Source organism: Panthera leo, chromosome C1 (genome assembly GCF_018350215.1).
Source record: "Panthera leo isolate Ple1 chromosome C1, P.leo_Ple1_pat1.1, whole genome shotgun sequence".
NCBI lineage: Eukaryota > Metazoa > Chordata > Mammalia > Carnivora > Felidae > Panthera > Panthera leo.
In genome coordinates this window covers 41,954,781-41,975,596 of record NC_056686.1, presented here as the reverse complement: position 1 = coordinate 41,975,596, position 20,816 = coordinate 41,954,781, and the positions used below count along the sequence as shown (strand labels likewise).

The 20,816-nt window shown below is 35.0% G+C and overlaps 1 protein-coding gene across 4 annotated transcripts in view; it reads left to right on the top strand.

Moving 5' to 3' along the window:
- The window catches only part of TUT4 (terminal uridylyl transferase 4), a 109,480-nt gene that overhangs the window by 33,386 nt on the left and 55,278 nt on the right, over positions 1-20,816 (top strand). For all 4 annotated transcript variants that reach the window (XM_042951303.1, XM_042951306.1, XM_042951305.1 and 1 more), the window contains exons 7-12: positions 1,344-1,432; positions 2,518-2,569; positions 4,971-5,040; positions 6,900-7,026; positions 16,455-16,574; positions 16,743-16,955. In XM_042951303.1, the coding sequence (XP_042807237.1) occupies positions 1,344-1,432; positions 2,518-2,569; positions 4,971-5,040; positions 6,900-7,026; positions 16,455-16,574; positions 16,743-16,955 (671 nt within the window). The remainder of the gene's footprint in view (positions 1-1,343; positions 1,433-2,517; positions 2,570-4,970; positions 5,041-6,899; positions 7,027-16,454; positions 16,575-16,742; positions 16,956-20,816) is intronic.

Genomic DNA, 20,816 nt, shown 5'->3' with positions numbered 1-20,816 from the left:
GACAAATTACAGTTTTATATAGAGCCATTTGTGAGATTTATAAGAAAATATAAAATTGAAATTAAAAAATGGAAAACATTTGCATTTCATTTTATTTCTGTAATGTGGTTTTCTACCTAAAGTACAATGAATACTAATTTAAATTATATACAGAAATAATTTACTATTTTGAGAAGAAAAATGCAGACACCTGGCTGGCTCAGTCGGTAGAGCCTGCAGCTCTTGATCTTGGGGTTGTGAGTTCGAGCCCCATGTTGTGTGTGGAGCCTACTTTAAATTTTTTTTGTTTAATGTTTAATTTTTGAAGGTGAGAGACAGAGCATGAGTGGGGGAGGGGCAGAGAGAGAGGGAGACACAGAATCCAAAGGAGGCTCCATTCTCTGAGCTGTCAGCACAGAGTCCCACATGGGGCTCGAACTCAGAAACTGTGAGATCATGACCTGAGCTGAAGTTGGGCGCTTAACCGACTGAGCCACCCAGGCGCCCTGTGGAGCCTACTTTAAAAAAATAAGTAAAATATATTAAAAAATGGACAGAAATGAAGTTTTTATGATGTTAATGATTTCAGTGATTTTCAGACGTTTTGTGAACTTGAACAGTAGACTTCTATCTATACAAATGAGTATAAACTCACACTTTCTAAGAAACTGAACCTGCCTGAGTAGTCCCAATCATGTTATTTTCAACTTGCCCTCTGGTGAGATCCTTTTAAAATTTACCTTATGATGATTTTTGAATAATGTATTTGATAGTTTGAAAAATATGTAAGTTGTATGTTATTATTCCTATATATTTTGGTCTATGAAATCTTGAAAAACCACAGGGTTTTTTGTTTGTGTTTTGTTTTTTCTTGGGGGGGCGGTTTAGGTTTATAATATCAAGTGACGAGCCTTCATTTTGTATTTTTAAAGAGCATTGGCATTCAATGTCTATGATCCCTTCCCCATTTAAAGTGCTATTATCTCTTACATAAATATAAATATCTAAGAGTAAATAAATGTAGTTTATGACAGTAGCTATACCTAGGTTAGTACATTTTCACTGTTACATATTAAATATTAAACATACTTCTAGTCATTCCTAAATGAACTATTACTAATATTTTGTGTAAACACTGAACTTTTATGAGTAATTTCTTCCTTCTCTGTCCCTGAATCCCATAACTGAGAAGCATTTTTATTTTTTTGCAGATCAGTTAGAAAGGATGTCATTCTTCTATAAATGTTGTACTAGAATTGAAGACATATAATTGAAACATATGTAATTTTCCTATTATCGTTTTTAAGAAATTTCTCATATTTGCACACTATTTCATGCTTTCATATTTTTTCCTTTATTTCCAGAGTGTTCACTTAGGTTGTATGGCTCATCTCTGACTAAGTTTGCTCTGAAAAGTAGTGATGTTAATATAGATATAAAATTTCCTCCCAGGGTAAGTAATTATGAAAACACTTTTTTATGTGGTTCTTAACTAGTACTTGGTAATTTTTAGTTGATTATCTTTTTAGAGAAGGTGTAGGGGACTATAAGATTCTGGTTTATAGTGTAATTAAATGTGATTTTGGAAACTATTAGGTACTAGATATAGGTGGAATAAAAATAAGGGAGAGAAGGAAGGAAGCAGGGGAATGCAGTAAAAAGGGAAAATGCTTGTACATATTTGATGGTGTTGAATAGTTATCACTTGTAGGCAGTATAGAAAGTGAAAATAACTTTAAAATCATACTTCTGTGTTCAAGTCTTGGCTGCAATGAGCAAGTGACTTGGCCTTTTTGAGACTCAGTTTTTTAATTTCTAAAACAGGGATAATAATAACTTTTATATTAAATAAGATGCTGTATACCAAACATTTTTGTATAGTGTGCCTGGTACATTCTGGGTACTTACCATAAGTAGTAATTAACACTGCTAACATTATTTATTTATTGACCTATGAAACATTTAAAATAGTCGGTTGACATTTTACATGTCATTGAATAATTTTAATGCTTAGGTGAAAATTAATGATTTAGGTGAAAACTTGATGTTTTAATTTCTTATCTCATACAGTTATTTACTTACCATTAGTACATGATTATTAAATACTTCAGCAACAAAGTACATACTAAACTAAGCATTTGACAAGTTTGTATTTTAAAGTAGTATTTAATCTAAGCCTTTTGACCATGCTGCCAGTTACCAGTATCTCTTAAATTTCCTATCTCAACAACTTCTCTTTGAAGGCTATTTGGCAAACTGGTTTCTTTTCTGTTTATTTTGCTGTGAAATTCCAGAATCTTTTCTCATTCTAAGAACTTATTAATTCTAGAAATATTGCTGGAAGAATAGCACTACATGATTTATTATATTCTAGTTCCATGAACAAGATATGTTACCATAAAAGTGTTTTAACTATTCTTTTTTCATTATTTTAAAATAGATTGGTTTTATTTAAATATTTAATGAAATCGAATTCTCTCTAATGTTTGCACCTTGAACTTTGAAATTAGTATATTGATTTACTTTGAATTTTTTTAGATGAATCATCCAGATCTTCTGATACAAGTGCTTGGGATTTTAAAAAAAAGTGGTGAGTTTCTTTTTTTTGTCTTTCTAAAGAAAATTCTTTGAGGGTATGTGCCCTGTGTTTTTTATATATGGCTAACCAAGTTTAACACTTGTAGTAGCATATATGAGTCATTATATTACATACACTTACATATTTGTTGAATAGGTGTGCTATAAAATTTACATGTCATTAGATAAAAAGTATATTTAAAATTGGTATGTAAAAAAGTACTGCCTATTGGGTAATTTAAAAATGTTATGGGCATTTCTTGTGTAAAAGAAGACAGAAAACCTGTAATCATTAGGAAGTCACTGATGAAGGAAGATTTAGGAGAGACTTGGGAAAAAATGTGTGCTGCATGCATTGAGTAAGTATTTTTTTTTCCACTTAAAATAATAATTAATCATTTATATTACATCAACCAAGTCATACCTAGTATGTTTCTCATATCTTTCTTGTCTGTCTGGATTGTTTTTGATGTAAAATGGACATTCGTATAGGTAAAAATACTTTCAAAATAAAAAAGTTTTTAAATTACATCTGTCTTAAACCACCCCCTAAGTCAGGTAGTACAATATTATTTTCTTGTTTTTTTATTTATTGCTTTTCTTGTTAAAAGTAAATGCCTAAGAGCTCAGGATATGGAGCCAGACTTAACTGGGCTCAAATTTTACTTCTGCCACTTATTGGTTGGATCCTTTGACAAATTACTGAAGTGTTAATGCTTCAGTTTTCTCATTTATAAAATGGCAGTAATATAGTGTGTTTTTTTTTTTTTTTTTTTTTTTTTAAGGTTACTTATTTTGAGAGAGAGAGAATACAAGCAGGGGTGGGGCAGAGAGAAGGGGGAGAGAGAATTCTAAACAGGCTCCATACTGTCAGCCCAGAGCTGGACATGGGCCTTGAGCTTACAATCTGTGAGATCATAACCTGAGCCGAAACCAAATGTCAGATGCTTAACTGACTGAGCTACCCAGGCAGTCCAGTATAGTATCTTTTTGATGAGAAGATTGTTGGGAGGATGAAATGGGTTAAGCCACAGCTTAGAAGTGCTTGGTTTACATGCAGTGACTTCTTACTAAATTTTTGCTGCTGTGATTGTTGTTATTAATCCTATTATCATCTTAAATTTTATGAGTTACAAATATCTGGCAAAAATATTTTCAGTTTGGCTTAGAAAAGATCGCTTATTGACCCTCCTTTACTCTGTCATTGACTTCATAGTCAGCTCTAACTTCCTTCTCTCTCTCTGTTTCTCTCTCTCTCTCTCTTTGCCCTGTCAGCTCGCCATTATTTGTCAGCTTCTTGTTAGCCATTTTCCTGGGAAATTAGTTTTTATGAAAATAATTCGATGTAATGAATCTTGTAAAGGGATTTTAATATAGTTTTATTTCGTAATAAATACTTGCTTGTTACTGCACAAAAACTAAAGCATATTACAGATAAGAGATAGATATAGAGCTTTTACCTCTTTAGATTCACTGGACAGTATCAGCCTAGCAAACGTATGTTAAATACATGACTAGATCATCTTAAGTCACATAACATAGGTTTATAAAATTCAGTCTGATTCAAAAATTATTACCTTCTTTAAGCCTTCATTGTATTCCTTTAAGATCTCTGTCTTGTTATTTACAGGATTTATGTTTTGCAAACCCTTAATTGAGCTCTTTGTGTCTTACTAATTAATTGTCATAACCACTGTGCATAATGCAATTCCTGGCATATAAATCTTCAGCACATGGATTTTTAATAAATTAATAATCCCAACAAGTACTACTAAGAGATTTTCTTTTAACTTCAGATGAAATAAATTAAACTATCTATTTTCATTAGATTGGACATTTATGTCATGGGGCCTTCCTGGGAGATGTAGAGAAAGACTTCAGAGTGGAAGTGTGCTTTACCCTCTTCTTCCTTAGGCTCTTTGATTGATTAGGGCAAACTTTTCATATAGTAACAGGAAATGGGGCCAGCAGAGTTAGCCTTTTACTTGCATGGATAACTTAAAACAACTAAATTGTCGAAGCATTGTAGGTTTTCATTTCATGACTCCTTTGGAAATAGAAGTAAGTGGTGTTTGTTGTTTGCCATATTTTTGAAGGTTTAATCACTTTGACTAGATTATATACTTACTGGAAAATGTTCAAATTTTTAGAGATGTTAAGACCTTTCTTCTTAAGCTGATTATAATTTTTGGACAATATTTGGGACTGTGCCTGTCATTTATGATATATAGCAAATGACACCAAGAGAGGTAGGAGATTCTGTTGGGTTGATGCTTATAATGTGGAGTGTGTATTATCCCACAGAAGCAACGCAAATGATTTTTAGAAGGAAACTATCACTTAATGTTTACCATAAAGTAAATATTTGAGAGATGTTGGCAATAGCTTACTTGTTTTATTTTTTTCCTTATTAGTATTATATATAGATGTGGAATCTGATTTTCATGCCAAAGTTCCTGTTGTGGTGTGCAAAGATCGGAAAAGGTTAGTAACAATGAAAAGAAAATAGTTTTTGAAATAACAAGTAAATATACAGTGAACATTTCCAAGGCAGAAAATTTTATTTTGTTTATTTTATTTTATTTTATTTTATTTTATTTTATTTTATTTTATTTTATTTTATTTTATTATTAAAGTTTATTTATTGAGGGAGAGAATGCACACATGCGAATGTGCATGCACAGGGTAGGGACAGAGAAGGAGAGACAGAATCCTGACTTGGGGCTCTATCCCATGAACCATGAGGTCATGACCTGAGCTGAAATCAAGAGTCAGACGCTCAACTGACTGACTGACCCACCAGGCGCTCCAGAAAATTTTGTTTTAGATTTCTCCTTAGATTAATATACTATCTATTAAAAATAAAAGCTTACTAAAAGCATGTCAAAAAAAGGAGAGTTACCAATTAAACACAAAACACAGTAAGGCAGAACTTCCATTTTTTTCTCAGAGAAGTTCATTCACCCAACAGCATTGTGCATTTACTGTATGTTAGGTACTGCTTTGCTGTAAGGATACAAACATAAATAGGAAATAGCCGCTCTTCTCAAGGAGCCCACAATATTTTAGAATCTAATTTTTAGTTCACTGAAATTGAATGAGTCACTGAAGACTAATGTTGCCTTTTTAGTCTGATGTATATAGGATTGAGAGCAAAGCGCCTTTCAAAAAGGAAACTGAGATAATCCTATTTGCGATCAATGTGGGAGACATAAAAACAATACAGAAGTAATTAAGTGTTCTTTAAGTGTTCTTTTATTGAATACTAACTTGTATATCTTACATTTTAAGAGTACTATATTTTCTTATTCAAAGTTAGAAGAATCTATGGAGATCTAATTCAACTTTGTTATTTTCTAATTAAAAAATTGGAATCTGGAGGGATTAAATGATTTGGCCAGATTCACAACATTTAGAGTAAAATCAGGATCAGAATGGAAGTATTCTGACTCCTAGTGTTTTCTGTTTTTTGTTTTGTATCCACAGTGTGTCAAATTGCCTCTTTGTGGAACCTCAAATACATTCTTCTCCCTGCCACCAAATATCTTTACTCTAATTCCATCACTCCTTTAATATAGCTCCTATTTTCACTTACATTTAAGCATTATTTGAGGGTTCGTATGTACGTCCTTTCTAATCCAAAGTAGCATATCAGTAAAATGAAAGCTTAGATAGGAAAAATTCGAGTCAAGAAGTATAGCTGGTTACTTCAGTATTTCATTTTTTCTTTTTATCATGTGCAGAGCAAAAAGAATGAGCCAGGAAGGTATGTTACACTACTTGACAGTGATGAGATCAATGCCTTTTCTCTGATATAAATCAAATTTTGGTGAATGTTAATGCTTCTTTTGAAATTAATTTTTTTTTTTTTTTTTATTTATTTGAGAGTGCATGCGTTCACTCACAAGAGCAGGGGAGGGACAGGAAGAGAGAGAATCCTAAGTGGGCTCCGTACTGTCAGCACAGAACCTGACATGGGGCTCTGTCCCATGAACCGTGAGATCATGACTTGAACTGAAATCAAGAGTTGGATGCTTACCCACTTAGCCACCCACCAGGCACCCCTTGAAATTAATTTCTGAAGAATTTAAATACTAAGTGAGGTTGAAATTCATTTCTGAAGTACAAATGAGTATTGAAAACATCTTTACTTTTTATGGAACTCTAGTGATAGAAATGATTTGTCGTTTCCAGTTATCTCTCAATCTATTAAAATCTATTTGTTTTTATTATGACTTCCTTGGTATTAAAATACGGTGACTGGAAAGAATAACCATAGGATTTGGAATATTCTGGTTCTTAAGGTTTTAATACAGTGAAATTTGTTTCTTTCTCATTCACAGTGGTTTACTTTGTAGAGTGAGTGCAGGAAATGATATGGCATGCCTCACTACTGATTTACTTGCTGCTCTTGGCAAGGCGGAACCTGTTTTTACTCCTTTGGTGTTAGCCTTTCGCTACTGGGCTAAGGTAAGTGGAACAGAAGAAAAAAGTACTTATCTTTAAGATAACTCAGGCTTTTTCCTGTACTAACATGTAAGATAAATCATAATATATGGGGATAAAATAGTTATCTGTGCCAGACAGAAAATGATGTGGCAGGTTCTGATTATGGACATGAAAATGAAGTCTCCTAGACATACAGAGTAATTGATATATTTTATTATTCTCCTTTTATGTAGTACAGAAACATTTTCTTTCACATAACAAATGAGGCTCAAGTTTTCACCCTTAATGTAAGTTAAAGTTGTAAGATGTGGTTATGCAAGTTAATGCATAGGTTTGCAAGGTTTTTTTTGTTAGCATCTTTTTTCCTGTCTCTGTCTCAGAACATTGTTCTCTTTCCTCTAAGTTACTGATAACCTACAGCAATTTCTACTCGGGTAACTGCTGAGAATCAGTTATCTGTTTCTTAAATTAGAATTAATTTTGAAAGGCTGTGGTATCCTTTGTTGTCATTTCTTTGGTATGGAGGTAAGGAGGAGTGATAAAGTCACTACCATTATCAGTCCAAAAGACCAGAGAGAGAGAGAGAGAGAGAGAGAGAGAGAGAGTTTAGCCTTTCTGAGTGTGTTCTTATCAGTATAGTATTCATCACTTGTTACAGTAGTGATGAGTATAAATTCTCAGTCTTATACAAAGAAGATGGATTAAGGGGGTGGTGGTGAAATGAGTAAATTGAGAGCAAAAACTGCTAGAGGATTCTTCTTGGAATTTTTTTGTTTGGACTCTGATAAGAGGATTGAACTCAGGATTGGGGCAGAACCAGCTGGTTGAGTAAGGAGGAGCAGTCAGAATTCTAAGGTTGGGGTTTTTTCAACTCAAGACCTTTGTGTTTGCTGTTCTCTTCATCTAGAATGTTCTTACTCCACATACCCAGCATGGTTACTTTTTTCCTTTTTTCAAATTTTTGCTTAAATTTTACCTTGTCAGGGTTCCCTGACAAGGGAAACCATATATAAAATAGCATTGCCTTCATCATTTTCCCTGTCTTTACCCTGCTTTATTTTTTTCATAGCACTTACTACTACCTGCCATACATATATTTATTTGTTTGTGATCTGTTTTCTTCCATGAAATTGTGAAGTCTGTGAGGACAACACTAGTAACCAAGGTTTCTCAGAGTGTGGGATGAGACTGGTACATGAAGCATAGCTATCATTCAGGAAACTCAGTGTACCAACTCTGGGAAGGTTAGTGGCTTCATAAGGGATGAAAGTGTAAACAGTAGCCCCTTGGGTAATATTTCTTAACTATGTCATAAGTTTAGTTATTAGAAAATAGTTTCCGTTTTCTTAAGATATTCTTTTATTCAACTAAGGTAGACTGTGTGAGAAGAATATGAATGATATTCATACAAGTTACTTTCATTTGGAAAAAAAAAATGTAGTCTGTTAACTTTGTTTCCTAAAGTGGCTCTTAGAAGATTTCTCAAACTTCTGTTGATTCTGAATGTACTAGTCAATGAAGTACACTAAAAAAATGCAGTATGAAGCTGGTTAAGAGTGGCTCTTTTCTATTAGATCCAACAGAACAGTGTGCCTGATTTTTGGCGGTTGTGTTGGTTGCAAAGAGCTTTTTTTCATGGTTTTCATTTGCTGAATTTATTGTAAGAAACCTAGAAATAATTCATGGTGTATTTTTTCTCTCAAAGACTTTTTTTAAAACAGCTTTATTTATCTTGAGGTTTTAAGCCACATTGTACATTTTATAATAAAGCACAGATTTTCCACAATTTGAGAGTTCAGAAAAATTCTAGTATATGAATATAATTTATTCTGTAACTGATGTAATGAAATTGCTCTTGACTATTCTCTGGCTGTCTCCTCTCTTAATTTTAGCCTCCCAGTAATAGGAAATCGTTTTTAAGTAAAGCCTTTTAAAACTATTTAGCCTTATCAGCCCTTTATAGACAAGTTTCCTGACTCAGAGTCACTTTTCTTTGGTTAACATAAGAATTAGGGGCGCCTGAGTGGCTCAGTTGGTTGAGCGTCCGACTTTGGCTCAGGTCATGATCTCATGGTTCATGAGTTCGAGCCCTGTGTCAGGCTCTTTGTGGACAGCTCAGAGGCTGGAGCCTGCTTCAGATTCTGTGTCTCCCTCTCTGTCTGCCCCTCCCCCACTCATGCTCTGTCTCTCTCTCTCTCTCAAAAATAAACAAACATTTAAAAAATTTTTAAAGAAAAAAAGAATTAATTTTAGCAGTATTTGACATCTGAAAGAAATTCCTGGAGACCACTACATGGAAAAAAATGAAACTGGACCACTTTCTTATACCATACACAAAAACAAACTTAACATGGATTAAAGACCTAAATGTGAGACCTGAAACCATAAAACTCTTAGAAGAAAACATAGGCAGTAATGTCTTTGACATCAGCCTTAGCAACCTTTTTCTAGATGTGTTTTTTTAGGCAAGGGAAGCAAAAATATAAACTATCAGGACTACACCAAAATAAAAAGGTTTTGTACTTATAAGGAAACCGTCAACAAAATAAAAAGGCAGCCCACTGAATGGGAAAAGATATTTGCAGATGATGTATTTGATAAGTGCTTAATATCCAAAATGTGTAAAGAACTTTTACAAGTCAGTACCAAAATACCAAATAATCCAGTTAAAAAATGGGCAGAGGACCTGAATTGACATTTTTCCAAAGAAGACATATAGCTGGCCAACAGATGAAAAGATGCTCAACATTACTAATCATCAGGAAAATGCACATCAAAAGCGCCATTACACTTTGTCTTATCAAAAGATAAGAAATAGCTGGTGTTGGTGAGAATGTAAAGTAAAAGAAACCTTCTTGCAAGGTTGATGGGAATGTAAATTGGTGCAGCCACTGTGGAAAATAGTACGGAGGTTCCTCAAAAAATTAAAATCGAAAGTACTATACAATTCAGTAATTCCACTCCTGGGTATTTACTCAAAGAAAAAGAAAACACTCCAAAAGACATATGCACCTCTGTGTTTATTGGCATTATTTACAATCGCCAAGATAAGGGAGTGACACAACTATCCATTGATAGATGAATGGATAAAGAAGATTGTGTGTGTGTGTGTGTGTGTGTGTGTGTGTGTGTGTGTGTGTGTACACATACACAATGAAATATTACTCAGCCATTAAAAAAGAAAGACCTTGCCATTTGTGATATCATGGATGGTCATAGAGGGCATTATACTAAGTGAAATAAGTTAGGCAAAGAAAGACAAATACAATATGATTTCACTTATATCTGGAATCTAAAAAACAAACAAAAAAAGAAGGAACAGGCCTATAAATACAGAGAACAAACTGGTGGTTACCAGAGGAGAAGAGGGTAGGGTGATGGGCAAACTGGGTGAAGAGGAGTGGGAGGTACAGGCTTTCGTTTGTGGAATGAATAAGTCACATGGGTGAAAGGTATAGCATTGGGACTATAGTCAGTATAGTCACTTGTGGTGTGCATAGCATGACATATAGAGTTGTTGAATCACAGTGTTGTACACCTGAAACTAATGTAATGTGTCAGTTATAATTTAGTTTAAAAAATTCTGGAGGCCCAGCTGACAGGCAATTAAAAAATACTCATACAAGGATAAAAAAGAGATCCCTAGGTTTGTGTGTATGTGTGTGTGTGTGTGTGTGTGTGTGTGTGTGTGTGTGTGTGTGTGTGTATGTATAAATACAACTTGTACAACTTGATAATTTGATATGTGTATTAATTGTGAAATAATCACCAGTCTGTTACCTGTCATAGTTACCTTTTGTGTGTGTGTTGAGAATGCTTGGGATGTACCTTCCTAGCAAATTTTAGGTATATACTAACAGTAGTATTACCTATAGTCACCATGCTATAAATTAGATCACCAGAACTTACTCATCTTGTATAACTGACATTTTGTATCTTTTGACCAAATTCTCTCCATTTCCCTCTCCTCCAGCCTCTGGTAATCACCATTCTAACCTCTCTCCTCCTTTGAGTTTGACTGTTTTAGATTCTGCACATAAGGGAGATAAGCATTTGTCTTACTATATTTAGTTTCTTTCACTTACCAAAATGTCCTGTAGGTCCATCCACATTATTGCAAATGAGAGAATTCTCTTTTTTAAGGCTGAATAAGATTCCATTGTATTTGTATACCAATTTTTCTTTATCTCTTTATTTGTTGATAGACTTTAAGGTTGTTCCCACAGCTTGGCTATGATATCCCTGTGTTTTAAGAGAGCTCTCTCTTAAACTACCTTAATGTTACTCCTCTGTGAGATGTCCAATAGTGTTAACAGCATACATTAACAGTTTCTTACAGTTGCAAAAAAATTTGTAGTTAACTTGACTTAGTCATTAGGCCATTACTCCTGTCATAGTACTCTGGAGAAATGAGAATTTATTCTAGTGGAATAGTTGAAGCTCTTATTTATTTTATTTAATTAAAAAAAAATCTTTAATGTTAATTTTTGAGAGAGGGAGAGAGAGAGAGACTGAGTATGAACGGGAGAGGTGCAGAGAGAGGGAGACACAGAATCTGAAGCAGGCTCCAGGCTCTGAGCTGTCAGTTCGGGGCCTGATGTGGGGCTCAAACCCACGAGCTGTGAGATATGACCTGAGCTAAAGTTGGACGCTTAACCAACTGAACCACTCAGGCGCCCCTATTTAATTTTTTAAAAATGTTTATTTATTTAGAGAGAGAGCGTGCATGTGTGTGCAAGCAGGGGTGGGACAGAGAGAGAGGGAGACAGAGAATCCCAAGTGGAATTGTTAGCTGTTAGTGCAGAGCCTGACACAAGGCTCAAACTCATGAACCTGTGAGATCATTCCCTGAACTGAAATCAAGAGTCAGACACTTAACCGACTGAACCACCCAGGTGCCCCAGATTGAAGCTCTTGTTATAAGTGTTCTTTATCCTTTCATTTTTAATTGTACTTTTTTTTTCTTTTTTTAAGTAAGCCATACACCTAATATGGGGCTTGAACTCATGGCCTCAAGATCAAGAGTCATATGCTCTACTGACTGATCCAGCCAGGACTCTGTAATTCTTAAATTTACTAAGCCATTAAACTATAGTGATTATTATCTTTATCGTATAAATAAGAGAATGAAAAATAAAAAGTAAAAAAAATCCAAGTATAGACTAATCTTACTTATATAGATGCAAAAGTCTAGATGAAATATAAACAAGTGGAATACAAAAGGTTATATGCCATGACTATGCAGGATTTCAGGAATATACGAATGGTTTAATATCAGGAAACCTCTTAACATAATTTATTATATTAACAGTTTGAAGTGGAAAAAAACATGGATGCTGAAAAGGCATATTCTTCATAAAAAAAAAACTCTTAACTAGTAGTGAAAATTAATAATAAAGACTGTTTACTAAAAAAATAAACATCATTTAAATCGTGAATTACTCAAGCCATATGTGTTAGAATTAAGAATACGACAGAGAAGTTCACCAGTGAAGTTGTACATCGTTTTGGGAGATTTAAAAAATAAAATAAGAAAATGAAATGAAATAATGTATATATTGGAAAAACAATAAAATTTATTAATGATATGATTGTATACCTGCAAAACTTTAGTTAAAAAACTATTGGGATTAGGGGCGCCTGGGTGGCTCAGTCAGTTAAGCATTCGACTTCAACTCAGGTCATGATCTTGTGGTTTGTGGGTTCGAGCCCACGTTGGGCTCTGTGCTGACAGCTCAGAGCCTGGAGCCTGCTTCTGATTGTGTGTCTTTCTGTCTCTCTGCTCCTCCCTCACTCACACTGTGTGTGTGTGTGTCTCTCTCTCAAAAATAAACGTTTAAAAATTTTTTAAAAAATTATTGGGATTAATAAGGGAATTTGTAAGATGACTAAATATGCAATAATTGGTTTTCTCTGTCATGAAAATAACCTGGTAGAGTGGAAACAAAAATATTACCTTTGTGACCATGTCACAAATTATAGAATACTAAAGAATAAATTTAATAACAAGGGTACAGGAAGCAAATTATATTATTGATAGGTAAAAGTGAAATCCGAACAAATTCATGTATTCAGCAAACATTTGTTAAATGCTTCCTATGGGCCAGATACTATTCTAGGTGCTGGAAACATCTAACAAGATTATGTAGGGTCCTGCTATCAGGAAGCTCACATATTTGTGGAAGAATCAGCCAGTAAACAAATATATAAGTAACACAATATCTGGTAGAATTTAGTGCTATAAAGATGAGATGATGTGATATGAGAGTGACTTTACACTAGCTGGTTAGGGAAAGTGATATTTAAACTCAGAGCATGAGTAACCAGCCAGTTGAAAGTCTGAGGGAATAGCATCCAACAAATAGCTAGTACAAAGCTTCTAAGGTACAAATGAGCTTGTGAGGAACAGAAAGGAAGGCAGGAGTGGCTGGAATGAAGCAAGTGAGAGTGAAAGTTCTTGTGGTAAGGAATTTGGATTTTCATTGTGGCGAGAAAGCACGGGAAGAGTTTTAAAAGTGGTGTATGTCAGTCAGAGTGGCCAAAATGAACAAATCAGGAGACTATAGATGCTGGAGAGGATGTGGAGAAACGGGAACCCTCTTGCACTGTTGGTGGGAATGCAAATTGGTGTAGCCGCTCTGGAAAGCAGTGTGGAGGTTCCTCAGAAAATTAAAAATAGACCTACCCTATGACCCAGCAATAGCACTGCTAGGAATTTACCCAAGGGATACAGGAGTACTGATGCATAGGGGCACTTGTACCCCAATGTTTATAGCAGCACTCTCAACAATAGCCAAATGATGGAAAGAGCCTAAATGTCCATCAACTGATGAATGGATAAAGAAATTGTGGTTTATATACACAATGGACTACTACGTGGCAATGAGAAAGAATGAAATATGGCCTTTTGTAGCAACGTGGATGGAACTGGAGAGTGTGATGCTAAGTGAAATAAGCCATAGAGAGAAAGATAGATACCATATGGTTTCACTCTTATGTGGATCCTGAGAAACTTAGCAGAAACCCATGGGGGAGGGGGAGAAAAAAAAAAAAAAGAGGTTAGAGTGGGAGAGAGCCAAAGCATAAGAGACTGTTAAAAACTGAGAACAAACTGAGGGTTGATGGGGGGTGGGAGGGAGGGGAGGGTGGGTGATGGGTATTGAGGAGGGCACCTTTTGGGATGAGCACTGGCTGTTGTATGGAAACCAATTTGACAATAAATTTCATATATTAAAAAAAAAAGTGGTGTATGACTTGATGTGATTTATGCTTTGAAAAGATCTTTCTGGGGTAAAGATTATAAATAGGGAGCCCAGTAAGCAGGCTGCTGTAATATATCAGCCAGAGGTGATAATGGTCTTTGCAGGGTTAGAATGGATGTGAAGCATAGCAGACTGATTTGGGATGGTTTTGGAGGTAGGACTTGTAGAGGTATTGGATATGAGAGTTGAGGGGAAGTGAGTAATTGATGACAACTCCAAAAATTTTGGAAAATGTAAAGATACAAAGATCTCAGATAGGGAAATGGTACCCTTAAAATGTAATATTGCCTTAATTTAATTTTCAAATGTACAGTAGTTCTAATTACCAAGAGTTTTTTAAAAGTTGATAAAATGATCTTAAAGTTAATATGGAAGAATGAGAATAGCCAAAAGAATTCAAAAAGAGAAGACTAGTGAACGGGACCTACTTTACCACTATAAAACTGCTTCAGTCAAGTATATGCCATTGCCGTAGGGATAGACAAATAGATCTGTGGAACAGAATAGAAGGCCCAGAAGTAGATCCTACTGTAAATGAAATTTTAATGTAATGAAAAAATAAAAGATTTCAGTGATAAAACAATGGTTTATTTGTTAAATGGTGGTGTCACACTGTATATTTCTTAAACAAAATAATGTTGGATCCTTAGGACACTAAATGCAAAAATAAATTCTACTTAAATGAAAAATCAAAATTTTAGAAGAACACTTAAGAGTATGTATATGTTGTCTGTAGTTTGGAGAAACCTTTTTGCCATGATAGGAAACCTTGAAGCTATATTACATAAGCATATTTATATGTGCATTAATAGATTTTATATGATAAAAAGTACCCTAAATAATGTCAAAATAAAAACAGATTGGGAAAAATAACATTGTTGAAGTGCATATATCAGCTATAAAGGGTTATTAACTATAACGTAAAATGAATCTATACAAATTGATAGGCAATGCATGCAAATAGAAAAATTGGCAAAAGAGTCAATAGGCAGTTCAGAAAAGAGCAAATCTAAATGGTTACTAAACTTATGAAAATTGTATAATCTCTTAGCATTGAGGAAATGCAAATTGAAATAATTCTTAGATAATTACATCTTATACATCCTATTGGCATTTTTAAAAAGTGGTAATACTTAGTGTTGGAACATGTATGTGTACACTCATGTTACTGGTGAAAAGAAGAATTTTTGTAGTGATTTTGGAAAACAATCTTATTTATTAGAATTCAGATATATCACACATTTTTAAATCCAGTAAACACAGTGCTGGGAATATAGCTCATATAAATAAGCACTAGTAATTAGGAAATATATATAAGGATAAATACTACAGCATTACTTAAAATGGCAGTAATTGGGAACAGAATATAAATATCTTTGCTGGGGAATCTGTTGAGTAGCCATCCAGATTGTAGACTATAATTTAAGAATTTAAAAGAATGTATTAGATGGGGTACCTGGGTGACTCAGGCGGTTAAGTGTCCAACCCTTGATTTTGGCTCAGGTCATGATCTCACGGTTTGTGAGTTTGAGCCCCATATCAGGCACTGCATGTCAGCGTTCTCTCTCTCTCTCTCTCTTTCTCTCTCTCTTTCTCTCTCTCTCTCTCTCTCTCTCTCTGTCTCTCTCTCAAAATAAATAAATAAACTTAAAAAGTATTAGACCTGTACTAATTGACTTAGAGGAACTTTGTACGTTATTAAGGGAGAAGAATATATACAGAATATACAGAGACATGTCTATAATACACAATTTTGGTAAGAGTGACATAAAACATAAAATATTTCCTGCATTTATATAGAAAATAGGAATATATTTGTATATGATTACTAGAGTATAGATAGAGAAAAAGGCATGAAAGAGTATATAGAATATTGTTAACATTGAGGCAGAAGTAGAAGCAAGATAAAATAATATTTTAAAAATGTGTATACAGTAAAAGCACTATGTATGATATTCCATTAAACTAAAATATATATGTGACTTTATATACAATAAAGAAATGAATGGAAAGATCACTATGTTAATTTTATCTCAGGGTAGTGTGATTTCAGGTCATTCCTTATAATTTTTATTGTTTAAACGTTTTACAGTGATTATAGCAGGAAAAAACCAGCTGCTCCTATTGTGAGGGGAACAAAGAAAATTAAAGCTAAATGTCAGTACTTTTTCCCCCTTCGTTTTGCAGTTATGCTATATTGACTCCCAAACTGATGGCGGAATCCCTTCTTACTGTTTTGCTTTAATGGTGATGTTTTTTCTACAACAAAGAAAACCCCCTCTTCTTCCTTGCTTACTTGGAAGTTGGGTAAGCATGAATTTGTGACATATATTTGCATGTATATACGTAGTTTGCTCTTGCAGAGTGCTCTATTCAAACATATTAAGCTGGAATTCTGGTTTGTCTGTTTGTCCATCTTTTTTTTTTTTTGTAAATAATTTTTCCACTACCAATTTGGAATGCCTTTTTATATAGATTGAAGGCTTTGACCCAAAAAGAATGGATGACTTTCAGCTGAAGGGCATAGTAGAAGAGAAGTTTGTGAAGTGGGAATATAATTCAAGTAGTGCAACTGAGAAAAACTCAATTGCTGAGGAAAACAAAGCTAAGGCAGACCAACCAAAAGATGATACCAAGAAGACAGAAACAGACAACCAAAGTAATGCCATGAAGGAAAAACATGGCAAAGTAAGCTTTTTTTTTGTTTTTGTTTTTGGCTTTTCTATCTGTAGGATTTGTGATGCCTTCGATTGAAGCTATTTTAATAGTAGATTGACTGGACTGACTTTGCGTAAGCCTCTTGGCCTCATTTTCCTCATCTGTAAAGTGAGGGGTTGATCTGGTTTAGTTTTTCAGTACTGAGATTCTCTAATGAATTTATACCTCATTTTGGAAGACGTATATTGTTTGAATCATGTCATGGTAATTCTTTGTATCTTTTTCATTTAGACAAGGAAAATTTCCTTCAGGAGTTGGGCGGTGACCAAAACTTTAGCATGTGGGAATAATATTGCCAGATTGGTGGAAAAATAAAGGCCCTTTCCTCCCCTAGGGGGTGGCTTGCTTATTTAATCATTCAACATTCATTTATTAAGGACCTGCTATGTGCCAGACATTATCTTGAGGGCCTGAGAACGAAAGATGAATAGCCATTGTGTCCTCCAGAAGTATGTAGTCTTCTGAAATAGACATATTACTACAGAAATGTAAGCATTACTGAAATGATTACTCTAGCTATATTGAATTTTATGTAGTTCCCTGAACATTTATTCTTAGTCCCTTCAACACTCCTACTTTCCTAGACTTCTTTCTACTCTCTTCTCAAACCACCAATACTTAGCTAGTGCTTTTGCTTATTTACTGAGAAAACTGAAGCAGTCAAAAAGAACTTCTACATACTCCCACTATCGCCTGCTACTATCTGCATTCACATAATCTGCTTTGATGCTTCCTTTCATAACTTCCCTAGTTGCTATCTAAAGTCATTTTCTACACTTGTGTATTTAATCCCATCCCTTCTTGTTTATACTAGAACTTTGCTCTAGCAATTTTTCTCTTTCCTGCCTAAGTTAGCAATTTTTCATTCTTTATTGAATAAAACATGCTTTTATTTCTCCCATTTAATTTAATTTATTATTATTATTATTATTATTATTATTATTATTATTATTTTGATAGAACACGTGGTGAGAGGAAGAGAGAATCTTAAGCAGACTCTACGCCCAGCGTTGGGGGGTTGGGTGAGGGGCAAGGTTTTGATCCACAAACCCTGAGATCACGAAAGAACTGAAATCAAGACTCAATTGTTTGAGCCACACAGGTGCCTCCTTCCCCCCCCCCCACCATTTTAAAGCAAAATAAGGACATCATTTTCCTTCCCAGTTACTCCTTTGCACCCGTTTGCAGTACAGCTTCTTGAAAGAATTGTCCACATTCACTATTTCTGATTTCTGTTTCCTATTAACTCACTGCATTCAGTCTTCCACCCTTGTCAGTCTACCAAAACTTGTATCATCAAATGTCGTTATCCTCCACATTGCTAAATCCAGTTGTCAGTTCTCAGTTTTTATCTCTTTGGACTTATCAGCCATATTTACCAGTTGGTTATTTTCTTCTCTGAAAAAAAGAATTTTTTTTATTTTTTATTTTTTTTTTTTAGCTTTTATTCAATTTTGAAAGATGAAGAGAGAGCATGAGCCAGAGGTGAGGCAGAGGGAGAGGGAGATATAGGATCCGAAGCAGGCTTCAGACTCTGAGCTGTCAGCACAGAGCCTAATGTGGGGCTCAAACCCACAGACTGAGAGATCATGATCTGAGCTGAAGTCAGATGCTTAACCGACTGAGCCACCCAGGTGCCCCTTCTGAAAAATGTCTTAACTTTCAGGGTAGCACACCCATGGCAGATTATTCCTTCTCAGTCTCCTTTGCTGTCTTTGTCTTCTCCCTTTCTCTCTAGTCTCCCAATGGTGGCATGCTCCAGGGCTCAGTCCTCGATCCTCCCTTCTCACTGCTTTTCTTCTCTATCTGCACTCTGTTGGTGATCTCATTCAGTTGCATGCATTTTACATACCATCTGTATGATACTCCCAAATTTAAATCTTTGGCCAAACCTCTCTCCTGAACTCTATAGTTGTATCTCCAACTGCCTATATACTTTCTCTACTTAGATGTCTAAGAGATGTCTTTTTTTTTTATTTTACTTTTTTAATGTTTGTTTGTTTATTTATTTATTTATTTATTTATTTATTTATTTATTTATTTATTTAGAGAGAGCCTGCATGTACGTGCATGAGCAGGAGAGGGGCAGAGAGAGTGGGAGAGAGGGAATCACAAGCAGGCACCACACTGCCAGCAGAGCCCCGACATGGGGCTGGATCTCATGAAGTGTGAGATAATGACCTGAGCCAAAATCAAGAGTCGGACCCTTAACCAACTGAGCTACCCAGGCTCCCTCCTAACAGATGTCTTAAACTTAACATGCCTGAAACTGGACTCCTGGTCTTCCTCTTGCTCCACATACAGTTTTTGCATCTCAGTTGATGGCACTGCATCCTTTCAGTTAGTCAGAAGCCTTGGAATCATCCTTTACTTCTCTCTTTTATACCCCATATCAAGTCTGTCAGGAAATCCTGTCATTTCTGCTTCAAAATATTTTCAGAATTTGACCACTTCTTGGCAGAATGGTTCTTCAAAAACTTAAGTCTTATCATGTCCTTCCTCCTCTCCACTCTCAGAACCCTTCAGTCACTCCTCATTTAATTTAGAATAAAAGCTGACTCTTTAACTTAGTAGCTCTTTGTTTTCCTCTTCTCTTCTTCCCTTCTTCCCTTCTTTACCACATTAGCTTTCATGGTTTTCTTTTTAAAGCTAGTCACTTCTATTTAGTGTGTTTGGTCTATCTGTTCCCTATTCCTAGAACACTTTTCCCTCTTCTTCAAATGATACCTTCTGAGCAAGACTATCCTGACCACTCTGTTTCACTGAAACCATGTCCTGCTCCATACTCCCATCCCCTTTTTACTAAACCTACTCGACTTTTTCTTACTTCCACAGCACTTTTCCTTTTTGTAACTTGCTATGTAATGTACCTATTAAGTTGTTGTTTGTTATCTTCTTTCCTTAGAAAGTAAGATATACTAAGGCAAGGATGTTGTTTTTTTTTTTCACGGATATATCCCAAGTGCCTGGCACATAGTAGGTACTCAATGAATAGTTGTAGAATTGAATGAGTGAATGACTGTTTCATGTCTTTATGCTCCTTAGTGGTCACTTTTAGCCAGTCTTCATCTAGCTAATTCCTTTAGAATTCAGGTATTACCTCTTTTGTTAACTACCCCACCCCCCCGCCCCCGATTTAGAGGCCCATTTTAGCACAGAGTCTTTACTGTAATTGTTAAATTGTCTCTTCCTCTTCTAATAATCTGTGAAGGGAGAACCTCACCTTATTTGAGTGGCAGTATGGTAGGTGTAGTGATTAGCAACAAATTCAGTAGCCAGGTGGTCCTGAGTCAAATCCTTGCCCTGTAGTATCTACTTCATAGAATTGTTAGAATTAATAGCTACTGTATTTGCAGCATTTAAAGGAGTGAATGATGCATGGTGACCATTATGTTTAATCGTGAGCTCTCATTATTTTTTTATATCCTCGGCACAGGACATAGTAGGTTCTAAATAAAGTTTGCCGAATGAAGGAATTAGCTTTTGAAAGCCCAGGGCATTTACTTAGATATTTAAAGTAACTGCTGCAATAAGGACCTATAATAGTTTAGTATTTGCTGTGCAGTGATTTGCAACCTTGGATGCACATGAATCACTTAGGAGGCTTTAAAAATCCCAGGGCCTAGTATGTAGCCAAGGTCAGTTAAATCAGAATCTTGGGAATGGTATGGGAGGTAGGAATGGTTTGAAGCTCAGGTATTTAGTATACTGTAATGGTCCCAATGTGATTCTGATTTGCAGCCAAGGTTGAGAATCACTGGTTTATTGGGAAGAACATAAAATTCTAGGAGTCGGTAAACTAGGACTGTGTTCCCAGCTGGGCCACAAACT